Source organism: Aquarana catesbeiana, linkage group LG02 (genome assembly GCF_042186555.1).
Source record: "Aquarana catesbeiana isolate 2022-GZ linkage group LG02, ASM4218655v1, whole genome shotgun sequence".
NCBI lineage: Eukaryota > Metazoa > Chordata > Amphibia > Anura > Ranidae > Aquarana > Aquarana catesbeiana.
The window spans coordinates 668,387,301-668,400,784 of NC_133325.1; the positions used below are offsets into that span (position 1 = coordinate 668,387,301).

General features: G+C 45.3%; 1 protein-coding gene across 1 annotated transcript in view; it reads right to left on the reverse strand.

Moving 5' to 3' along the window:
• Positions 1-13,484, reverse strand: part of PRKRIP1 (PRKR interacting protein 1) — a 53,077-nt gene that overhangs the window by 19,352 nt on the left and 20,241 nt on the right. Inside the window, exons 3-4 of the mRNA XM_073616657.1 lie at positions 12,891-12,991; positions 2,081-2,166 (exon numbers count right to left, since the gene is read on the reverse strand). Of these exons, the coding sequence (XP_073472758.1) occupies positions 2,081-2,166; positions 12,891-12,991 (187 nt within the window). The remainder of the gene's footprint in view (positions 1-2,080; positions 2,167-12,890; positions 12,992-13,484) is intronic.

Consider the following 13,484-nt stretch of genomic DNA (forward strand, 5'->3'; position numbering starts at 1 on the left):
CACTGGCAACAAAAATGAGTACACACCTAAGTAAAAATTTCCAAATTGGGCCCAATTAGCCATTTTCCCTCCCCAGTGTCATGTGACTTGTTAGTGTTACAAGGTCTCAGGTGTGAATGGAGAGCAGGTGTGTTAAATTTGTTGTTATCGCTCTCACTCTCTCATACTGGTCACTGGAAGTTCAACATGGCACCTCATGGCAAAGAACTCTGAGGATCTGAAAAAAAGAATTGTTGCTCTACATAAAGATCGCCTAGGCTATAAGAAGCTTGCCAAGTCCCTGAAACGGAGCTGCAGAACGGTGGCCAAAACAATACATCGGTTTAACAGGATACGTTACACTCAGAACAGGCCTCTCCATGGTCGACCAAAGAAGTTGCGTGCACGTGCTCAGCGTCATATCCAGAGGTTGTCTTTGGGAAATAGATGTATGAGTGCTGCCAGCATTGCTGCAGAGGTTGAAGGGGTGGGGGGGGGGGGTCAGCCTGTCAGTGCTTAGACCATACACCGCACACTGCATTAAATTGGTCTGCATGGCTGTCCTCCCAGAAGGAAGCATCTTCTAAGGATGATGCACAAAAAAAGCCCACAAACAGTTTGCCGAAGACAAGCAGACTAAGGACATGGATTACTGGAACCACGTCCTGCGGTCTGATGAGACCAAGATAAACTTATTTGGTTCAGATGGAGTCAAGCCTGTGTGGCGGCAACCAGGTGAGGAGTACAAAGACAAGTGTGTCTTTCCTACAGTCAAGTATGGTGGTGGGAGTGTCATAGTCTGGGGCGGCATGAGTGCTGCTGGCACTGGGGGGCTACAGTTTACTGAGGGAACCATGAATGCCAACATGTACTGTGACATACTAGAGCAGAGCATGATCCCCTCCCTTCAGAGACTGGGCCGCAGGGCAGTATTCCAACATAACAACCCCAAACACACCTCCAAGAGACCACACTGCCTTGCTAAAGAAGCTGAGGGTAAAGGTGATGGACTGGTCAAGCATGTCTCCAGACCTAAACCCTATTGAGCATCTGTGGGGCACTCAAATGGAAGGACATTTTCACTTAGGGGTGTACTCACTTTTGTGGCCAGCTGTTTAGATATTAATGGCTGCGTTTTGAGGGGACAGCAAATTTACACTGTTATACTAGCTGTACACTCACTACTTTACATTGTAGCAAAGTGTCATTTATTCAGTGTTGTCACATGAAAAGATATAATAAAATATTTACAAAAATGTGAGGGGTGTACTCACTTTGTGAGATACTGTAGGTCTTGGGACATTTTAAATTAGGCAGGCTGAGACCGTGTAAATAAATCACACACCAGGATGCAGAATAATTGCATCTTGGGGCAGGAGCATATAGTCTAAAAGAAAACCTGCTTCATGACTGCAGAGGCAAAAGCAGAGTGGAGAAATGTCTTTTTTAGATTAGACAACCACATGGGGTATAGTATGATAAAGTTTGAATTGAATTAATTTTTTTTGGAGGAAATAACTGAGGACATATATGTTTCCTCAATATTTTTCCAAGTCCTCTGAACAATTGTAATATAATATCATGCCATTTGGATTGAAATAGGGGAATATGTGACGTTTAAACAGTGTGCAGCTTGATAAAGTACTTGGAAATCAATTTCTTATTATCTCAACATAATAAAGGTTTTTCCAAAATGTTGGTGCCAGTTGGAGATCAGCATACCAGTAAATGTGAATGCATGTAAATAAGCCTATGTACAGGAACCCTGATACAGACAATACACAAAGTCTCTCTATTGGATAACCCAATAGATGAATGTGCTATATTCTGTATCTATCAATGTGAGTCGCACTTTCAACATCTGTGATAAATACAGGGCCAAAAATAAAGCTGAAGCTCTATCGAACAAAGCAGGGCAGCGATAAGTGCAAAAAAGAGAACTGTCACATGTATACAGACTACCAAACACTAGAAGATTATCCGAATAATGGAGTAGGGGTACAGCCAGGAGCCCTTTGTTTTATAATACAGTATGGGGTCCTTCTCATACACCCAGAGGAATTAGCTGGACTCCCGCTTTAACAATGCAGAACTCAATTACCTTTTCAATCTGCGTTTTGCTGTTCTCTCCTCTGCCTTCACTTGGTTATCCTTTATTTTTAATTGAAATTCTTCATCCAGCTTTTGCTGTAATAAGGTAATAGTCAGTTGGTTTGATCCACACAGCATACATTATATAAACTATACATTTCTTTTTCCAAATACACTATTTCAACAATAATCTGAAAGAAGTATAATGAACATCAGATAGGAAAGCAGGGCGAGGTTACAAATGCATCAGAAATAACGCTGCATGTCATGGGAAAAAAAATAAATAAAAAAGATGCTGACCCAGATCATCTTACTTTTATCTCTTGACTTAAGAATAAATAAAGTGTCCTATTGATGGGGATACAGGATGGCTGATTAGGATTCCCTGGCCAATAGTTGCTTCTATAGTAGTAGGAGAACTGATCCAGTAGTGCCAAGTATGCCAATAGGCTTTGGATTAGTTTTGTTGTTTTTCTTTAAGATAAAGTTAAAGCTGAACTCAGATCACAAAAACTTTCATGTAATATATTGTTCAATAGCCACAAAAGGATATACATGAAATTTGTCTGCACCAAAGGCTTTTGCAAACCCAGATAAGATAATAGTGACATTACCACTGTGCTGTACATAGCCTGTGCAGAGAGCAAAACTGGGGGAGGGACCCAGCAAGCCCCACCCACTACAGGCTGCCTGCAGAAAACTACAGGAGGGGGCGGAGGCAAGGAAAAAAAAAAAAAAAAAAAAACAGAATCACTGAATTGGGAAAAGGATCATCCCCCTTATGTCAGTATTTTCTTGCACCACATTTTGCTTTAATTACAGACTTTAGTCTGTTGGAATATGCCTCTACTAACTTTGCACATCTAGACTTTGCAATATTTGCCCACTCTTTGCAGAACTGCTCAAGTTCAGTTAAATTTGAGGGTGACCATTTGTGGACTGCAGTCTTCAAGTCATTTCACAGATTTTCAATGGGGTTTAAGTCTGGGCTCTGACTAGGCCATGCAAGGACATTCACCTTTTTCGCCTTCACCCTCTCTGTGGTAATTTTTGCTGTGTGCTTTCAGTCATTGTCATGTTGGAAGGTAAAACCTCTTCCCATTGACAACTTTCTGAGGGCAGGAGATTTTCCTCAAGAATTTGTCGGTATTTTTCCCCATTGATTTTTCCTTCTATCCTGACAAGTGCTCCAGTCCCTGCTGCAGAGAAACTCCCCCATAATAGGATATTAACACCTCCATGCTTTACTGTAGGAATGGTGTTATTTGGATGCTGAGCTGTATTGGATTTCCGACAGACAAATCATTTGGTGTTGAGGTCAAATAATTCATTTTATTCTCATCTGACCATAACCCCTTTTTCCATGTGGCCTCAGAATCTTCAAGGTGAGTTTTGGCAAAGCTTAGTCGTGACTGCATGTGGCCTTTCTTGGGGAGTGGCCTTTTTCTTGCAACCCTCCTATACAAGCCACATTTGTTGAGAATTTGTCATATTGTTGTCACATGCACACAAAGACCACTCCATCATAAATTACTGCAACTGCTCTCGAGTTGCTGTAAGCCTTAGTAGCCTCTCTGACCAGTTTCCTCCTGGCTCTTTCAATCCAGTTTGGAGCAACGGTCTGATCCAGGGAGGGTCTGTGTTGTACCAAATACCTTCCATTTCTTAATAGACTTCACTGTGCTTCTAGGCATTAATAAAGCTTTTAGAATTTTTATGGTACCCATCTCCTGACTTGTGCCTGTCCACAACTTTATTCCGGAGACCTTTTGACAGTGCCTTGCCACCCAAAGACATGCTGGTAGGTTACTTAGATCCTGTCAAAAAAAATTGGCCAAATATGTGTATGTTGTATGTGTATGTGTTTGTAAGCGCGTCGTGACCCCATGGGGCAAAGGACCGCGCTATACCACAGATAGACACCGGTGGCAAAAGTGCCCTGAGGCGATTCACTTGCATAGGTAGCGCTATACAAGTCACTCATTCATTCATAGTTGATAGTTTGCTTCAGTTGCACTATTAGGATGGGTTCACACTGGTACGACAAACGCTTAGGCATTGGGAGCTCATGTCGCATGACGTGTGAAAGTCAATGTTTCCCTATGAGAGCAGTCTTAACTGGTCGACTTTGAAAATGCTCACTGCACTACTTTAGTCCGACTTTGATCCTACTTCAGCCCATTGAATATCACTAAAGCCGAATCGTGGTCTTAACTGATCTGACTTTGGCATGCGACTTGTGCTCTGATGATCTTGAAGGGGAACTCCATGCCAAAATAAAAAAATAAAATAAAAAACGGCATGGGTTCCCCCTCCAAGACCATAGCAGGTTCTTGGGTCTGGCATGGATTTTAAGGGGAACCCACCCACTCAGAAAAACCGGCCCAAAGCACGTTGTCCCCATGTTGATGGGGATAAGGGCCTCTTCCGACAACCCTGGCCGTTGGTTGTTGGGGTCTGCGGGCGGGGGTTTGTCGGAATATGGAAGCCCCCCTTTAACAAGGGGGCCCCCAGATCCCGGCCCCCCACCCTATGTGAATGAGCATGGGGTACATTGTACCCCTACCCATTCACCAAAAAAAAAAAAAAAAAAAAAGTGTGTCAAAAATAAAACGCAGTACACAGAGGTTTTTAAAGTAATTTATTAAGACAGCTCCGGTGTCTCTTCCAATTTCTTCTCCCCTCTCCGCTGAAGTCTTCTAGCCCTCTCTGGTTCTTCACCCTCTGTCTGCTGTCTTCTGCCTCTGCCGGGTCTTCTTCGTTGTCTTCTCGCTCTTTTGCCAGGTGTTCTCCCTCTGTTCTTCTGATGATGTTGACTCAATGCTCTCTCCTGCTCTGTTAAGTGCGCGGCGTGCCACTTCTTATATTGGCATGAGGCAGGGGGTCACCGGGTGAAGTCATCCGGAGGCCCCGCCCCTTATGTCGTCACCACCTCATCATGCCCCGGGCGGTGACATAAGGGGTGGGGCGTCCGGATCACTACACCCGGTGATCCCCGCCCCATATCAATACAAGTAGTGGCAGACCCGCACACCTAACATTAAAGCGGGAGAGAGCATTGAGCCAACATCGGGAGAAGAACAGAGGGAGAAGACAGCGGAGAAGACCCAGCAGAGGCAGAAGACAGCGGACAGAGGGAGAAGAACCAGAGAGGGCTAGAAGACATCAGCGGAGAAGAACCGGCAGAGGCAGAAGACGTCAGCAGAGGAGGGAGAAGAGTCGGAGAGGGAAGAAGAAAAACCGGAAGAGACGCCGGAGCGGTCTTAATAAATTATTTTAAAAACCTGTGTGCTGCGTTTTATTTTTGACTGCAAAGCAACAAAATGTGATTAATTTAAAAAGGGGGGGTGGTTCTTTTCTATACCCACTGTATAAATACAAATTTATATATACACACACACACAGATACAGTGGATATAAAAACACAGCCCTGTTAAAATGTCAGGTTTCTGTGATGTAAAAAAAAAAAAATGAGACAAAGATAAAATAATTTCATCATTTTTTTCCACCTTTAATGTGACCTATAAACTGTACAACTCAGTTGAACAACAAACTGAAATATTTTAGATGGAGCAAAGTAAAAATAAAATAATATGGTTGCATAAGTGTGCACACCCTTAAAACTAATTACTTTGTTGAAGCACCTTTTGATTTTATTACATCACTTAGTCTTTTTGGGTATGAGTCTGTCAGCATGGCACATCTTGACTTGGCAATATCTGCCTACTCTTTGCAAAAACACTCCGAATCTGTCAGATTGCGAGGGCATCTCCTGTGTGAATCACCCCACAGATTTTCAATAGGATTCAGGTCTGGGCTCTGGTTGGGCCAGTCCAAAACTTTAATCTTCTTCTGAAGTCATTCCTTTGTCGATTTGGATGTATGCTTTGGTTCGTTGTCATGCTGAAAGATGAAGTTCCTCTTTTTGTTCAGCTTTCTAGCAGAATCCTGAAGGTTTTGTGCCAATATTGACTGGTATTTGGAACTGTCCATAATTCCCTCTACCTTGACTAAGACTCCTATTCCAGCTGAAGAAAAACTGGAGTTAGACTTACCGGTAACTCTTTTTCTAGGAGTCTTCCAGGACAGCCTCAGACATAGGGCTCTTCCCTCCGGATCAGGAAACACATTCACCTAAATAGTTAAAAGGAGGTCCTCCAGGCCTTCCCCTTCAGTTCTAAAAGACTCTAAAAAAGGCTATAAAAGACGTAACACACTGGTATAACATTAGTATATCCCTTTTGCACCAGCTATAAAGTCTGGGTGGTAAACCAGGCTGTCCTGGAAGACTCCTAGAAAAAGAGTTACCTGTAAGTTTAACTCCGGTTTTCTCTTATAGTCTTCCAGGAGAGCCTCTGAGATAAGCAAGAAACTCTGTTAGGGCAGGACCACTGCCTGGAGGACCTTTCACCCAAATGCCTGTTCTTTATCAGCAACCAGGTCCAAGCAATAATGCTTTGCGAACGTGGAGTAGCTGGACCACGTCGCTGCTCTGCAGATCTCCTCCAGAGTGGCACCCCCTTTCTCTGCCCAGGAAGTTGAAACCGCCCTAGTTGAATGTGCCTTAACTAGAGGTGCTTGTCTCCCTGCCAACCTGTATGCCTCTAAAACAGTCATCCTTATCCATCTGGCGATGGTGGATTTTGATGCTTTAAATACTTTGCGTGATCCCGCAAAATTCACAAAACAAAGATTCTGTCTTCCTGAAGTCTTTGTTGATATCTAAATAAACTAAAAGGCTATGCCTGACGTCAACTGAATTCTCCTTCCTCATCGACCTCTGAGGAGGAGTAAAATGTTGGCAGGATAATGTCCTGAGTTCTATGAAAAGTAGAAGAAACTTTGGGGAGGAAACTAGGATCTGTTTTAAGCACAACCCTATCCTCCAAAATCAACAAAAATGGCTCTCTAATCGAGAGCGCCTGCAACTCACTCACTCTTCTGGCTGAGGTGATTGCAATCAAAAAAGCTGTCTTTAGAACCACCCACTTAACATCAGATTTTTCCAGAGGTTCGAAAGGACTCTTTGTAAGTGCGCTGAGGACCAAGGATAGATCCCAGGAGGGACAGGTTCTGACCTTCACTGATCTGGACCTGGAAAGAGCCTTAAAGAATTTCTTTACAAAACGATCCTGCTGCAGGGAGATCTGAAGGAAAACGCTCAAGGTGGCAGCCTGTACCTTCAGGGTACTAAAAGAAAGACCCAATTCCAGTCCTGCCTGGAAAAAGTCCAACACTGCTGGAATTCCTGGTTCCACCTGTCCCTGCTCCGCTAACCAGGAACTGAACCTCTTCAAGACCTTGGTGTAGATAGCCCTGGTTACTGATTTACGGCATTCTAAGAGAGTCTTGATGACTCTTTCTGAAAACCCTTGAGCCCTTAACAGCTGTTCCTCAGATACCACGCTGTAAGTCTGAGGGTCTCTATCTGAGGATGTCGGATAGGACCGTGTGTAACCCGATGAGGGAGGATCTGAAGAGGAATCGGAGGATATATGACCAACCTCTTTAGGACTGCAAACTAGGCCCTCCTTGGCCAAAACGAGGCTATCAAAATGAGATCCCTTTGCTGGGTCAGAAATTTTTGGAGGACTGCCACAACTAACCTTACTGGGGGGGCTGGCATAGCAAAGGTTGAAGTGCCATGCATTGGCAAAGGCATCCAACCCTCTGGCTCGATCCAGCGATTGCAGGGAGAAGAACTGAGCAACTTTCTTGTTGCTTTCTGAGGCGAACAGATCCACCTCTGGTATGCCCCAGGTCTTCACAACCTGCTCGAACACTTCCTGGTTGAGCGACCATTCGTCCCGTTTTACTCGCTGACGACTGAGAAAGTCTGCCAGAGAGTTCTGAGTCCCCTTTAAATGTACTGCTGTCAGAAAAGCCAGGTTTGATTCAGCCCAAGCGAAAATTTCGCCTGCTATCATCTGCAGTGTAGGGCTCCTGGTCCCATTTGTTTATGCATTTATGCCAGTAGCTCCCACTGATTCGAGGTCCATCTGGCTTCCACCTGAGACCAAGATCCTTGAGCCAGATCCTTTTCCAGGTGTGCACCCCAGCCGAAAGAGCTGGCGTCTGGTTGTTACCACCAGAGCTGTTAGTCTGAACCACAACAGACCCCTGTCCAGCTTGTGATTGGCTCGCCACCACCATAGTGTCCTTTTGACTTTGGTGGATATAGGCATAAGTTAATCCAAACCCTGCTGGCTGCCATCCCAGCACTGCAGAAGGAGAGCCTGTAACGGGCGCTGATGAAACCTTGACCAAGGGACTGCTGGAAAACAGGATGTCATTAACCTTATCACTCTCATGACATCTGACATGGGCTTCCTGATTGGTCTGGAGCTGCGCTACTGCTAGACCCAGTTTCTCTATCTTATCTGATGAAAGAAAGACCTTCCTCTCTATTAAAGAAATCCTGTGTCCCAGGTACCGTACTTCCTGGGTTGGGATCAGCTGGGACTTGTCCCAATTGATCAACCAACCAAGAGAACGCAGGAAAAGTTGTGCCTCCTGTAGGTTCTCTTCTAGCTGCCGATAAGACTGGACGACAAACAGAAGATCGTCCAGATAGGGGATCACTGTAATGGCCCTGACGCGCAGCAGAGCTAAGGCCTCTGCCAGGACCTTCGTGAAAATCCTCGGAGAAGATGCTAGTCCAAACGGTAGTGCCCTGAATTGGAAGTGGAGAACTTCCGAATCCACCCTGACTGCTAGTCTGAGGAATTTCTGGAAATCCCAATGTATCAGCACATGCAAATATGCGTCCCTGAGGTGGATTGTCGCCATATAACAAATCGGGAAACAAGAGATTTGTTACCATAAAGATAGACTCCATCCTGAAACGCTTGTATCTGATAAACTTGTTCAGGGAGCGGAGATTGAGAATCAACCTGAACTTGCCTGACGGCTTTCGGACTACGAACACATGGGAGTATACCCCCTGGCCGTGTTCCGCATGTGGTACCTGGCTGATAACCTGTTGATCCAACAGCTCTCCCAACAGCAAACTCAGAGCTCCTGCTTTCTCCCAGTCTCCGGGTAACGGGTTAACTAAAAAGGTGGGTGGAGGAACGGCATTGAACTCCAACTTGTAGCCGTTTTCTATTATCTTTAATATAAACGGGCTTGAAGTTGCATTGGTCCATTGTGGAAGGAAGTCCCCCAACCTTCCTCCCACCGGAACACAGGAGTCACTGGGACTTTGGGGTGGTCTGAGGAGGATTGAATAATATTCCTCCTCTACCACGTCCTTTGTGACCTGTCCAGTGTTTAGGACGACCCTCTCTCTCCTGTTGGGTCTGCTGCCTGAAACCTTGAAAAAGACGTCTACCCTCAGGTTTCTTTTTCTCTGGGAAAGCCTTCTTGTCCTGGGTACGTTTCAATGCCTCCTGAAGCCCAGGTCCAAAGAGGTGATCGCCTGAGAAAGGCAATCCACAAAACTTGAGTTTGATGCTGCATCTCCTGACCAAGCTTTCAACCATACGGCCCTTCACGCGGCATTTACCAAAGCTGCAGACCAGGCTGCTAGCTGTACAGATTCCGCAGAAGCGTCAGCAAGAACCCAACTGCTTTAAATAATAAAAAGGAAAAAGATTTTAGATTTTAGTTGTCGGGACATGCCTGCAGAAATGTGGGACTGCAACTGTGTTAACCAGCATTCTAGATTTTTGGCAACACAGGTGGCTGCAAGGGCTGGTTTAAGCCCAATAGAAGAGGCATCCCAAGCCCTCTTTAACAGTACGTCACCCCTTTTATCCATGGGGTCCTTAAGGCTAAATAAGTCTTTTTGGAAACCTTCGCCAAGGGCGCATCCAACTTAGGGACCTTGTTCCAAGGATGTGCCATGTCCTTTTCGAAAGGGAAAACTACGTTTAAGACTGCCCGAAAAGAACGGTCTTCTTTCAGGGTGCTCCCACTCCAGCAAGATCGCTTCTACTAGAGATGTGTGCACGGGAAAAACTCTGGATTTCTGTGCAGAGACCCCCTGATACATAAAGTCAAGCTTAGAAAGCCGTACCAACTCCTCTCTGATCTCTAAGGTGTCATAAATCGCCTTTAGTAAGTCCCCCACATCGTCCAGCGTCAATCTGTACCTGGACCCTCTGGAGAAATCTTCCTCATCCTCAGAATCAGACCCCGAGTCTGCTTGAGAAGAGACAAGCAATCTGGGTTCCCACTCTCTAGCTTCTGTATTCTCCTGACTAGGCTCAGATAGAATAGGCATACTTGCGGTTCTAAAAATAGGCACAGAGAGACCCTGCATCCTATCCATCATTCCTTTAAATGATTTGAATGTGGATGCAATTTCGTCTTTCAACAGACGTAAGGATTTTATGACACTCGGTCATAGAATCATCTTTAGTTAAACTGCTGACACATTCAGGGCAAAGTGGTTTCTTCCAATTGGAGCCTAGCTTTGACCCACAAACGGCACATTTTCTCCTGGGAGGCTGCATCAGGGACTTGTCCTGTGCTTTACCCTGAAAACAAAAAGAAAGACAGAAAACACCCATGAGAGCCTACCCCTGCCCCTCACCACCACTGTGCTTGGATCAGAGGGAAGGAGAGAAGTGCCCAGCCCTTCACCTGTGGTTCCCCACCCAGGGAAGGACTTTGGTCACAAGAACCCTACCCCCCTCCCAGAGTAAGCCATGGTCTGCCCTCACCACGCTTACCTGAGAGGTGCCGGTGCCAGAAGAACCGGAGTCAACCGACTGGGATGCTACAGTACCCTCCATGGCTCCTCGGTGTTTGTCACAGCCTCTGCTGGATCTACACTGGCTCCGGACGCCCAAAAAAAAAAAAAATATTAAAAAAAACAAAAAACACGCCGTGCCTGAAGACCGGAACCTTGTCTCAATGTGCCCCCTGATGCTGCGGCTCCGCCGGAAGCTGTGTCACTTCCGTTAGTTGGAGCGCAGAAGCCCCTCCTCCGATGCACGCAAGTCCTCTCCTACACCCGGAAGAGCCAGGTAGCATGCACCCCGTGATGGACGCTGTCCGCCCACCGACCGAGCCACAGGAGGACAGAGGGTAGGTGCGTGTGGCGAAATTTGAGGCAGGGTCCCACCGCAATCTTCAGGGGTCCAACTCTCCCCGAGTTTTTAGGAAGCAATGTGCTAGCAGCCCTCTCTTCCCTGCTTAGACAGAGGGACGCTTGGGCAGAGGAGAAGGTTTGCCAGAGGCTCATCCAGGACACTTCTGGGACATAAAAGCTCCCCAGGTTCCTTACATGGTTCCTTCCCCTCTGGCAGGAAACACAAAAAAACTGAATGGGAATGCCTGGAGGACCTCCTTTTAACTATTTGGGTGAATGCGTTTCCTGTCCCGGAAGGAGGAGCCCTATGTCTCAGAGGCTGTCCTGTTTCTGCAAAATTTAGCAGGGCTTGGATGTTTTTCTTCATAAGAAAAGGCTTCCATCTTGCCACTCTACCCCATAGCCCAGACATATGAAGCATACAGGAGATTGTTGTCACATGTACCACACAGCCAGTACTTGCCAGATATTCCTGCAGCTCCTTTAAACTTACTGTAGGTCTTGTGGCAGCCTCCCTGACCAGTTTTCTTTTCATCAATTTTGGAGGGATGTCCAGTTCTTGGTAATGTCACTGTTGTGCCATATTTTCTCGACTTGATAAAGACTGTCTTCACTGTGTTCCATGGTATATCTAATGCCTTGGAAATTCTTTTGTACCCTTCTCCTGACTGATACCTTTTAACAATGAGATCCCTCTGATGCTTTGGAAGCTCTCTGTAGACCATGGTTTTTGCTGTAGAATGCGACTAAGAAAATGTCAGGAAAGACCTAGAACAGCTGAACTTTAATCAGCAGTACTTTAAATGATGGAAGGTGTGTACTGACTCCTATTTAACATGAGTTTAAATGTGAGTGCCCAATTCTGAACACAGCTACTTCCCCAGTTATAAGAGGGTGTGCACACTTATGCAACCACATTATTTTAGTTTTACCCCCCCCCCCCCCAAAAAAGATTTCAGTTTGTTTATCAATTAAATTCCAGTTTATAGGTCACATTAAAAAGGTAGAAAAAGTTCTGAAATTATTTATCTTTGTCTAATTTTTTTACATCACAGAAACCTGACATTTTAACAGGGGTGTGTAGACTTTTTATAACTGTATAGAAAATATCTCTCAAATATGGTCTTTACAGTAAATATTGCCGTCCTTATCTTTTCAAGGTGTTCTTCACATTTTTAATGGGTCTTAAAGGTACTACCACTCTTTTCCTGCCAAGGTAAAGAAAAGGTGAGAATGCAGTTTGGAGGCTGGGTTCACACTATGTGCAGCCGCGGGGCACAGCAGGGGGTCTGGTGCATCCCCGTTCACCGTTTCAAGTCCAAATTCCTGAGCCAAAGGACCCTTCTGGGGAGAGGAAGAAGGAAGGAGGAGGTCCTGGTCCCTTAAAGCATATTAAACAGCACAGTGCTTGTGCTGTGTAATCTGTCCCCCTCTAAACTGTAAAGAAAAACCTGGCTGAACCTGCCACTTCCTGTATCCCCCCCCCTCTGCGCTGACCACGAAAATCAAGGCTGCTGATCTCCCCGGCTGATGTCAGAGGGTGATCTTAGCCCCTCCTGCAGAAGCCATCCATTGGAGCTGCACAGCGACCACGAGTCATGTGAACGACCTGAACATCGCCTTAAAATTGGCATTTACAAGCCTTGTTTTTTTTAAAAGACTTATACAGTGTGCTATGCCATCCTATAATAGAAGGGATGGCACAGCTTTATACTTTAGGGTTCACAAACACTTTAACAATAACTAGGTCACTTATTTAAGAAGGAAAGATAAAAAGGACCTCCTCAGACATGACATCCATGAATTCTTGTCTCTGATACTCTCTGCGACGGAGATGGCGATACACATGAAACTCCCCACTGCCAGCACCAGCACTGGAACCTAGAAAAAGTAAATGTGCAAGAAAGAGGATTTCAATTTATTTTACAGATGCAACACTTGAAGCTTTAAGCGTTTGTTACCCCAAAACTTCATATTCCTGATATGTGGCTGCTGTTCCATGTACTTGTATGAGAAAGTTTGCCGTTCTCTTTGTATTGCTTCCTTAGAAGCGTAACTTCACTTTTGTTTAGAAAAAAACATTCCCTCTGGGTGATCTATGTACATTGCAGGGTTTAAACCAAACGTTGTTGCAGATTCCTATCTTTTGTTATTCGGAAGAAATCACTGCTTATTCCTGTGTGCCGAGTGGGTCTAATAGGAGCGGTTTCATAATTATCAGTCAGCTGTGCACCTGCAGAAAACTAATGAGGAAATCTGCTGGGCCTGCACCCCTTTAGACGTGTACCTATTGGGAGTGTCTCACCCAAAAAAAAAGACATTTGGGTTGCAGGGGATGTCTGAAACTGACTTGTATCTTAGGCAGACTTCTGGG